Here is an 11,139-nt window from a genome sequence, read left to right on the forward strand (position 1 = left end):
ACAGCTGAGTTATTTGTTTTAGGACAGTTATGTTTTTGACAGTTAAATTGTTTATTTGCTACACATCCAGTGTAAGTAATGGTCACCTCATGCACCCTCTTTACTTTATGAAACCAAATGCAATAAAATTATTCTCTGAGACTGTATCTCTGGTTATGTCTCTTTGCCATGTCCTGTTTACAACTAAGCTTAAGTGATTGTTAAAGAGACACATCAATATAAAGTTTTCAAGGTTCGAGGAAACCAGTGGGGACCATTTTTAGCCACTTGCTGGTGAATGACGTGGCCCCTCAACCTCATGGAAACATTTGCTTAATATCAGGTTTAGCATCACACGCCGTTTCTCTCTCTCTCTCTCTCTCTCTCTCTTTCTCTTTTGTCAGCTTCTGTAGAAGATAGAGGAACTGGAGCACTTAGAGGCAAACAAGCACAATGGATGTAATCTCTAAAGAGGGTCTGCTCTTTTTGCAGGGCGTCAAGTTTGGGAAGGTGAGGTTATTCACTGAAAATGATAATTTTACACTTAATTCAAGATGGAATTTTTACATATTTTTTTCAGTATATTATTTAATTCTAGTACTAGCACTACTATTTCATGTGCTAGTTCTTAGGTCTTTTATATTGCTTATATTAATAGTATGTTTTATACTGTTTCCTGCTCAACTTCCTGAGTGTTTATTAGCCACGTCATAGGATCAACTTGTGGGGGAACTGTCTTAAAATATCAGACAAATGCATGCATATATTTGCAGGATATTAAAATGAAGTTTATTTGTGATTTAAAGATTCACCAGGTCTTAATTTTCTCTTGCCTTCATGTCGTTCAAAACCTGTATGAGGTTGGAACAAAGATATTTTGAGAAATATCAGTGTTGCTTTTTTTTATTTTACATACAATGGAAGCCAGTGGGCTCCAATGATGTTTGGTTACCAATGTTCTTCAAATTATTATTTGTGTTCCGCAGAAGAAAAAAGTCATACAGGTTTAGAATGACATGAGGCTGAGTGAATGGTGACAGAATTTTCATATGAACTATCCCTGTAATGTAATTAGAATTTATTGAGGAAGGAATGGTATTTTTGGAAGGAAAAATGTGGGACATACCATTGATAATCACAGTTATAACAGTATTAAAACATTCCTTTATTTACAACAAGCCTTGGGAATTATAGGTGGTCAGAAATCTTCAACTGTACATTATTAATACAGAAGGGTAACGGCAGCTGGTTAACCACCTGAGGTGCTTCCATCTTCATGGTAGCATTTAACGGCCATGAATCATGCATGGGAGATAAAACGAAGAATCGTTTCAGAACTTCTGCTCCCTCCGGCATGCTCTCCCAAAAATCTAACCGGTCCCAGTGGAGGAGTACTGAACCAGAGAGTTTGATGTTAAACTCTTCTGAGTTATGCGCCAAATAATTCATTTTCTTTGCTCTGTTGTTGCTTCAAAACTAACGTCACCCCTTGTTCCTGCAGAAGATATGGCGGAAATCCTGGCTGATTCTGTTCGAGCCCAGCTCTGCAGGGATCGGCCGTATGGAGCTGTATGACATGCGTGATAGAGGGGGGCTGATGGGGTTCGCCGCTGCGAGGCCTTCAGGGCTCAGGAAGACAGACAAACGGGTGATCCGGCTGACAGACTGTCTGAGCATCACTCCAGCCCCAGGAGAAAGCTGTCCCACAGATTGCTCTGCCTTCTTTTTAAACACCACCTCATGCACCTACACCATCGCTGCTCCCACCCAGGAGGACTGGATGACTGTTCTGTGCCAGCTAGCATTTCAGGTATGGAGGTTAGTTGATATTGCAAAGTAGGATGTGTTCTTCCAACAAGTCAAGTCAGCTTTATTTATATTGTGCTTTACACAATACAGGTTTGCAGCAATGAACAGGAAAATAACCGAATCAATGATCCAAATTTCATCAAATATAAGACAACTCCAAATTCCGCTGTAAAACAGCTCTAAAAAAGACAATAGTGTCATTATTCTGCTCGAAGAGTAATTCAGTGTAGGTTTTGTTCAGTTCAATAACTAAAATTCAACAAGTTCAATTCAACTATAAGCAGCTCTACAGAAGACAGCAGTGTCGTCATTCAGCTTGAATCAGTTTAGTTTCAAAGTTGCAAAATTCTTTAATTAAATTTGAACCTATTTGTTTAAGCTATAAAGCAGCTCTACAGAAAACAACAGTCATCATCCAGATCTAGTCAGTTCAAGTTTTGTTCTCATCCAATGGTGTAAGTGCAGTCAAATCATTATTATTACTGAATAGTAAGTGTCTTTTAAACCCCAACTAAGCAATCCAAATGTGGATTATGGATATGGACATTATGAATAACCCATATTTGGCAGATACTTTTATTTGAATCAACTTACATTGCATTCAGGGAATACGTTTAATCAATGCATGCATACCCTGGGAATCATTCCCATGACCTTGGCATTCCCTTTGCTCTACTGTTTGAGCTGCTGCTAAAGTTAAAGTTAAATTAATGTGTGTGTGTGTGTGTGTGTGTGTTAATAAATATTTCAAGAATCTAAGCCAGATAAGAACAAGAATGTTAAAAAGTAATTTTATGAAAAAATAAAGCATTAGCCTTGTTAAATTCTGCCATCATGTTGGATCCATTCCAGACTCTTTTCCAGAACCTATCAGTCCATTTTGATCCATTCTAATATCCAAAACCAGCAACAGCAAGATTGTCTGATACCATAAACTAGTTAACACTGCATTTTGTGTCATATCCAAACTAGTTATCAACTAATCAGCCGAAAAAGGAAACATCTGCCAAGAAAGAGCAGAAAGCAAATGACAAAGCATTGGTAAAACAAGCTTATTGAATAATACAAGTTGCATCCTCATGACACAAGTCATAATTAGAATGAAGGACATTTTACCACTACTAAAGTGACTAAAGTCAACACATTTATGAAGGACTTCATTTTTTGATGTACAGTTTCACACAACAGCTAAGTCGAAACAGGAAGTGCTGATAACCACACCTTTGAGTCTGTGATTGCACAAGTTTGTTCATGTTTTTTTTTTTCTTCTTCTTCTAAAGAATGATACGATAAAAAAAGAGGAATTACTAATGTACACTTGTTATCAACTGTCCTATATTTTTAGAAGACCCAAAGAACCGAAGATACCAAGAAAGATAAATACACAGCACTGGCTGACAATGAACTGTACACCACCTGGGGAGCAGGTGAGAATGGGCTCTGAAATACACTTCTCTACCAGCAAAGATGTTTCAGGAACACAATAACAATTATCTGCTGTTAAATTAGGTGTTACCAAACTGTTTGTTGCAGTTGAGCAAGAGGGTGTGTCTTATTGGTGCAGATGTACATTTCCATTACTCAGTGTTTATTAAGGTCAGACACGTCTGTGGTCTTTCATATACGTAAGTGTAAAAGAACAAGAGCACAAAAATAGTCATATTGATTGAATATATAGTGTTTAGTTTCAAGTTTGTGTTCAGTCGAAGTTCTTTTTTTTTTTTTTCTTTGTCTTATTTTAATTTAAAAAAAAATGTCATTGTTGGTTTTCTGTACTCATACAGACAGACTTCCTTGGTGTTGCGTCATATTTTACGGTTTGTTTTTTCAGCTTCTGTAGGTTTTGGGGGTCTATCTTCTTCCTCATGGAAAAATATTAGGTAGCGCATACCTAGTTTTTCTTAGTATTACAGTGCTCACCCAGAAGTGTGTTAAAATAACACATGCTCTTTTGCAAAGTTAAGTTTTTCTTTAGTGAATGATTAGAAGTCGAGTCTTAGAGAAACCGTTCATCTCAAGCTGATTTGTAACACTGATAACATTAATGCTTTAGAACACAAAGTAACTTGGGAAATTCCCATTTAAAATCATTCCAGTCACTATATACAGGTGCATTTCAATAAATTAGAATGTCGTGGAAAAGTTCATTTATTTCAGTAATTCAACTCAACATATATATCTGAAAATGTGTTTTTGAGCCACACAGATAATAAATGTGTTTGGGCATAAAAGTATTCAAAGTTTTAGGAACTAAGGATCCTTAGTACATTTAGTAACAAGTGTTTGTTGTTACATCACTTTATCTTAATTAGTAGATAATCATTTGATAGTTGTTTGTTTGTAATAAACTGAAATTGTTTTATTCACCTCTTACCATTTATTTTTCTTATTCTTACAATTGTTTTTTTTTTATTAAATGATATGGACTTGGAGGACTTTGGTATTCACATATATATATATATATATATATATATTTAATGTATATATATATATTTAATGTATATATAATAGTACATATGTGGTAAATATGTAACTAATGTAACATATGTAACAAAACTTGGACTGCAATTTAAAAATAATATTTAATTTATAATTGTTGCAGTGTTCTATTTACTAGACCGATTGTTAATAGACTTTTTTTTTCCCTGAGTGGAAGCTTTTATTTGGTCTATAAAAATAAAAAAATAGTAATTTCTCAGTTCAGATCAATATTTCATGCCTATGTACTGTTTATTTGTTTAGTTAGTAGTATACTATGTAAGTATTGTAAAATGTAGTGTAGCCAAATTATTATTATTTAAAAAAAAAAACTTTAGGGGTGATACAAGAAACTGTTCAATCCCTGTTGTATGTAATCATGCAAGAAATGTGAAGATGTTTTTGGAAAATTTGGTATACAGCCTTTTTATTTATTTAAAATGTTTAATATTCTAATATTAACGAATCAAGACTGTTTCAAGACCAACCATTCATGTGATCAGTTTCACTGCTTCATAATTCTTGGCCACCGCTGTAAAATATCTTTTGTTCAAGAGGTCTGACCCCAGCGATTGAGGGTTTGTCCAGAGAGACTTCGGTTTGATGTTTTTATGAATTCCACCCCGCAGGCCAGTTCCAGGTGACCGTGCAGAGCACAGATGCATCTCAAAGGTGCAGGATGTCTGGGTCTTACCTGCTGTCTTCTGAGAAAGAGGCTATTTGTCTGCTGAATCTTAAGACCGGGCAGGCCATCTACCATTGGCCCTACAGGCTCCTCAGGAGATTTGGCCAAGTCAAGGTGCTTCACGAGGAATAAAAATATGCAGCCATCTTATACTCTACATGCCTGCTCATATAAAATAATTTATATAAAACTATATATACACTACACACTTACATTCAAAATTATATATACAGTATATATATATATATATATATATATTATTTTTTATTATATATATATATACAGGTGCATCTCAATAAATTAGAATGTCGTGGAAAAGTTAATTTATTTCAGTAATTCATTGAGATGCACCTGTATATATACACACACACACATATATACATACATACATATTAGTAATATACTGTATTAATATATTTAAAAAAGTTACATTTATTCCTTTGATTGCAAAGCTAAATTTTCAGCATCATTACTCCAGTCTTCAGTGTCACATGATCCTTCAGAAATCATTCTAATATGCTGATTTACTGCTCAAGAAACATTTCTTCTTATTATTATCAGTGTTGAAAACAGTCGTGCTGCTTAATATGTTTGTGGAAACCGTGATGCTTTGATGAATAGAAAGTAAAAAAAAACTAAAATAATTTATTTGAAAAGGGACATTTTTGTAACAGTATAAATGTCTTTACTGTTACTTTTGATCAGTTTAATACGTCCTTGCTGAATAAAAGTATTAATTTAAAAAATAAAAAAAACATTTTCATGCTGACCCCAAATGTTTGAATGGTAGTGTGTATATATTTGTAGTAAAATTATATTATGGATTATGGCACGTGTAGGATTTTTAAAAATATATATTTTTTTCTTACTTCAGTCTTTTGAATATTAGTTCACATTTGCTCTATTTATTCAATATTTATTGTTTTTTCAGGGGGGAATTATGATTGAAGCAGGTCGTCGCTGTCACACTGGGGAGGGTCAGTTCATTTTCTTGTCAAAACAGGGGTCACAAATAAAGAGGGCCATTGAAGATGCCATCATGCACCAGAGTGTCCAAGAACTGCTGGCACAAGCAACCGCTCTTCCACAACAGTTTGCGTCCCAGCCCCCCTCGCCTAAAAGCAAACCACAGGACCGGCCTAAGGTGAAAAATCTTCCTCCAATCAGCGTGAATCAAGATCGACCGCGCCCAGCATTACAATGCAAACACGGGCAGCAAATACACAAAGCCATAGAGGAGGCACTCGTGCACAAGAGTCTCCAAGAGCTGCTGCCACCATCCACACCCCTTCCACAAGCCATTCCACCCCCACCACCTTTACCAAAACCCAAAACACAGGGCAGGGACAAAACTAAGGTCAATATGAAACTTCAAGGCAACAAGAATCAAGAAAGACCTTGCCCACCTGCACTTAAAAAACCTGGGCAGCCAATACACAAGGTCATTGAAGGGGTTCTCACACACCAGAATGTCCAAAAGGCATCATCCACTCCTTCTCAACAAACCCCTCCACCACCACCACCCTTGCCTAAAACCAAACCACAGGACAGGCCTAAGGTTAAAAAGCTACCTCCGGTCAATATAAATCAAGATAGACTCTGTTCAACAGTACCACGCAGATACATCTCCTTACCAGATCCACCACCTTTCGTCAAAAGCCCTGTAAGTAGCCCGGATGATGTTTTATATACAGTGATATTTCCACAACCAAAACCAAGATCAAAAATGAATCTCCCAAAAGTTCCAATGCCTCCGGGTCTATCACCAAACACGAATACAGATGTAACCATGGATAAAGAGAAGGAGTGGAGATCACCACAAGAAACTTCTAAGGACAACTATGAAGAGGCTCCCTACACTAACTGGTCGGCGAAGACCACGGCCGAGCAGGATCAACCGAATATTGAGGACCTATATAGCACAGTGAATTTCGTAGCTAAACGTAAGAACAGACAGCCTGAGGGCAGTGATGATCAAGAGCAGCCTAACACTGAGCAACACACTCCTGTTATCACTTCCAGTGAAATCCCTGTCAACTTCAAACAGACCCTTTCTAACATTCTGTTTAAAGATCCGTCCAAAATTCCACCCCCATTTCCGCCCAGGTCACGTGGGGGAAGTTCTGATCAGTTAGACCGAATAGATGAGCAGATGACTGATTGAGGGTTCTATTGTCTGCAGTTGAGGTCAGTGTCACTGCTTGCCTGATTAATGTAAGTGATATCTGTTATAACAGTAATTTTAACATGAATAATAGATAAGTTTTAACATGAACTTTTAATAATAACAGAATATGTACTGAGATGATTAAATTGAAGGAAAGTGTATGCTTTGAATGTTTATGTAAATGATCTTTATTGAACATGTCTTTGTAAGATATATTGTAAAAGTGTGTATATTAACCAATATATCACAAGTCATTTAAAATAGTTTGGTTGTGATTTGGTCTTTGGCATGACAGTACTGTTTCGTTGACTGTCTTTTAACAAATCCTTTAAGGCAGGGCTGTCCAAACTCAGTCCTGGAAGGCCGGTGTCCTGCAGAGTTTAGCTCCAACTTGCCTCAACATACCTGACTGGAAGTTTCTATGCCTAGTAAGAGGTTGATTAGCTGGTTCAGGTGTGTTTAATTAGGGTTGGAGCTAAACTCTGCAGGACACAGGCCCTCCAGGACCGAGTTTGGACAGCCCTGCTTTAAGGTAAATTAATATTTCATCCCAAAAGTTGCTAGTCCCCATTGACTGTCATAGTATTTTTTCCATACTGGGGATCAGCCACTATATGGTTACCCACATTCTTAAAAAAAAAAAACTTATTTTATGTTCAACAAAAAAAGGAACTCGTACAGCTTTGGAACTTGAGAGTGAGTAAATGATGACAGCATTTTCATTTTTAGATTAACTATTCCTTTAACTTTTTTTATTCAGTGCAATCCCATTTGAAGCTCTTTCCTGCCTTCAAACCCTGACTACAGCAAGAGCCAATAGCATTTGAGTGCGGACCCTGAATGAGCATTTTATTGGTTAGACTACTTAACGAACATGCCCCTTTGCTGAACTGGACTCCAAGCGGAATTGAACTCATTCGTGAACAAACTGATTCAATGAAACGTGTCATATGTCTATGGTGAAGAGGATCTGCTGACCGACTGAACAAGAGTAATATGAGTCAGTCTAGTTCAAAACAATTTAAGAATTGTAAATATTTAGACTATTGTTGCTTTCAACAAAAGTCATATTTCCTTGCCATACAAAAAGGAGGAAAAACTATGATTTTGCTTTGTTTTCATTTGTGGAGAACCCGTGTGATGTAAACACGCGTTCTGTGAACGTTTTAAATAATGACTTGTTTCAGTCGTGACTCATTTGAGCGAATCGGTTGAGTAAATGATAAATGAGTCGCACAGCATACAAACATACACTTTCTTTGTCGCTGCCACCTGGCCTAACTATGTATTCTGAAGAAATAACTGAATACATCTTTTAGGTAAACTGTTTCAAAATATAGTAGTGCTGGTTAATTATTGGAATATGATACAATTACTAAATAAAAAAAAAATTTAGCTGTTAGTTTAAATAACTGCACCAAACATTTAAGCAACTGTTATAATGAATGTATGAATAGAAGCAATCCGAATACATATATGAAAAGAAAATCTTTATTAAACTTTTGAGGCAATAAAAAAATCACAAAGATACATAACATTTTTGTCATTACTGATGGAGGTTTTGTACATGTGAAGTGGAAAAAATCCAAATGTAGGTCTTAAAGTGCAACTAAAGGGCTTATGGATGTTTTTTTGTAATGAAGCATTGTCTAGAACTAACCATAATCCACGGGCCTATCTATTTGGTTCTTTCAGTGTCTACTAAAACACAGACAAATAAATTATGATTAATCAGAGTGCCACAGTCTCAATATCAATCCACCAAAGCCATCAGCGTCCTCCAGACTGTCCTTCTTCGATGTCGCTGAAATGGGACGATTCGCCATCACTCGCATTGGACGTGACATTATTTTTCTCGGAAACAAAATTAGAAGGTGCGTCCATTGCATAAGGGATGCTGGTCCTCAAAGTCTGAGCCGAACTCCTCTGTCCGAGGTTACCATGGTTACCAGACGCGCCGCATCCGTCCCGCAGACCTCTGCACTCCGACTGCACTCCACCTCCCAACAACTCGGACAGTTCTGTGATGTAAATCTGCGCCAACTGAAGGGTGTCATATTTAGACAGCTTTTTCTCGTTCTCCAAGGAAGGAATGACGCTCCTCAGTTTGTCAAATGCCCGGTTCAGTCCGTGCATCCGCCGCCTTTCTCTCGAATTAGCGGCCACACGTCTGTGTCTTTGAGGGCCGGTGAGATTTTGCTTGGTCCCACCATGTGCTTTAGATCCTCCCAGTTCAGATTCCGCTGTCAAAGGACTGCTGACTCCAGACATGTACTTGTCCATAGCGGCATCGACCGACGTGTGGTAGTGGTCACCAGCGGGTGAGTACGAGGGGGTCGCGGAGGTCATCCAGGCCCGTGGGTCACTGCGGGTCAACCTTGGATGTTCAGTGAGGGTGAACTCCTCCGGTCGTTCGCGAAATTTTCCATCTGACCAGTGCAAAAGCTTGGCTTTTGCTGTCATTGCTGGTATAATGTGCTAGAAATAAAGTATGGAGAACGCTGAACTCGATCTGACTGTCTTGGCTGGGCCCTTTACCTTCAGACAGGATCCTTGTCGGCCTTATAGTGGCATCACCGCCTCCCCCTCCTCCCCACAGTGCCCTGTTGAGTGCTCACAGCCAATAGAAAATGCTCCTCAAACTTCCATAGAATAGAGTTGTTTCCCCCTCACATGTCAATTGAGTGATGGAAGATCTTTCCCAAAGAATGATCACAACACAGATGAGAAATTACCCAGCTGTCATTTATTTTGTACATTTACATAAATGACTGTAAATACGTGCATTTAAATAATATATATATTTAAAATATATGAATTTGATACTTTTACAGCAGTTATGGCATTGTTTGTGATGCTTATATATTACATTCATATATGAAACATAATCAGAGTTTTGAATTATTATGCATCGATTTTTAAAAGTTGGAAATAAAACCCGAATCTCAAACCTCAGAGGACTTGGTCTAACCTCCTTATCCACTTTATTCAAGATAAGCAACGGAATTGGCATCTAATAAAATCCAGCAAGAAACTTGCATAGCAGCGTCATATTTCTTCTCAAATAAACTGTAAAATCTGCTGCAATAAAACGAGCAGGTGGAGAGCAGGTCGTGAGGCGCACCTGTCGTCCGCGAAGTCCAGGAGAACTGATAAGTGTCTTCAGTCTCGTCGTAAACCGTTTAGCAACGAAGCAAAACAATATTTGGACAAATCATAGGTGGAGACATCTAACTTAGCCTACTAAGAAACAACACACGAAACGACCATGTTAAAAGAAAATCTTATATCAGGCTATTATCATCAGCTTACAGCTGCTAAATGTAAACTTTTAAACAAAACATCATTCAAAAAGTTGCTTATGGTCTTAAAATATCTCTAAAAATCTCTAAAATATACATAAAATTGATAAACAATAACAGCATTTATGTCGTGTAGATCTACATCTAACCCTGAAACTAACGGAAACTGCTCAACGCAGTGTTGCTATGGTTGCCTCCTCAGGCGAAACTTTGTGGTTACTGAAACTTTTAAAAATGCAGTTGAAATGTGTAAGCGGTACCCTATATTCTAATTATTTGTTGCATTAACAAAGGTTATTGTAAACGTATGCCCATTCAGTTATCAGATTTAGTAAATGCACAGAAATGCATTTAGACGCCTTTCCAAATGTCAGCAGTATGTGTGCATTATATTTTGAACAGCAAGGCTATGTAGCCTATGCTTCTCCCTCAAACAACAACAACAACAGAAATGTAACGTCCAGGTCAACGTCTTTTAGACAGGAGACTGTTTTGCTCAAATGAGGTGATGGAGAGACAGAGAGAGAGAGAGAGAGAGAGAGAGAGAGACGACAGTGGAGGCCCCTCTGAGGCTGCTCTTCTTGAGGGTTGAATAGAGAAGCAAACTTCAGCCCAGTCAGCTGTTGTCCCCTGGCACCCGTCTCACAGGCAGAGACCGATACGAACGTCTCCCATATGCTGCGACGCGTCCAGGGATAGTTTAACTTTCACACTTTTTT

At 37.7% G+C, this 11,139-nt stretch overlaps 2 protein-coding genes across 2 annotated transcripts; one reads left to right on the forward strand and one right to left on the reverse strand.

Annotated features, from left to right (window-relative positions):
* Positions 1-181: 181 nt before the first annotated feature.
* Positions 182-8,008, forward strand: dok3 (docking protein 3). Its single transcript, XM_016286232.1, has 6 exons — positions 182-489; positions 1,481-1,789; positions 3,134-3,215; positions 4,896-5,065; positions 5,883-7,138; positions 7,879-8,008. Exons 1-5 carry the CDS (start codon positions 433-435, stop codon positions 7,113-7,115), a joined length of 1,851 nt encoding a protein of 616 aa, XP_016141718.1. The 5' UTR covers positions 182-432; the 3' UTR covers positions 7,116-7,138; positions 7,879-8,008.
* An 866-nt stretch (positions 8,009-8,874) lies between these two features.
* Positions 8,875-9,581, reverse strand: LOC107595782 (protein atonal homolog 1-like). Its single transcript, XM_016286307.1, has one exon. The coding sequence runs from the start codon at positions 9,579-9,581 to the stop codon at positions 8,889-8,891; it is 693 nt and encodes a 230-aa protein (XP_016141793.1). The 3' UTR covers positions 8,875-8,888.
* Between the last annotated feature and the right edge of the window lie 1,558 nt (positions 9,582-11,139).

This window comes from Sinocyclocheilus grahami, unplaced genomic scaffold (genome assembly GCF_001515645.1).
Source record: "Sinocyclocheilus grahami isolate Dianchi unplaced genomic scaffold, SAMN03320097.WGS_v1.1 scaffold208.1, whole genome shotgun sequence".
Classification (NCBI taxonomy): Eukaryota; Metazoa; Chordata; class Actinopteri; order Cypriniformes; family Cyprinidae; genus Sinocyclocheilus; species Sinocyclocheilus grahami.

Bases quoted from the DNA above. Each gene is read 5' to 3' on its own strand.
- LOC107595782 (XM_016286307.1), bottom strand. From the start codon at position 9,581: ATGACAGCAAAAGCCAAGCTTTTGCACTGGTCAGATGGAAAATTTCGC.
- dok3 (XM_016286232.1), top strand. From the start codon at position 433: ATGGATGTAATCTCTAAAGAGGGTCTGCTCTTTTTGCAGGGCGTCAAG. The intron at 490-1,480 runs GTGAGGTTATTC...TTGTTCCTGCAG, and splicing joins AGGGCGTCAAGTTTGGGAAG to AAGATATGGCGGAAATCCTG. The intron at 5,066-5,882 runs GTGCTTCACGAG...TTGTTTTTTCAG, and splicing joins GGAGATTTGGCCAAGTCAAG to GGGGGAATTATGATTGAAGC.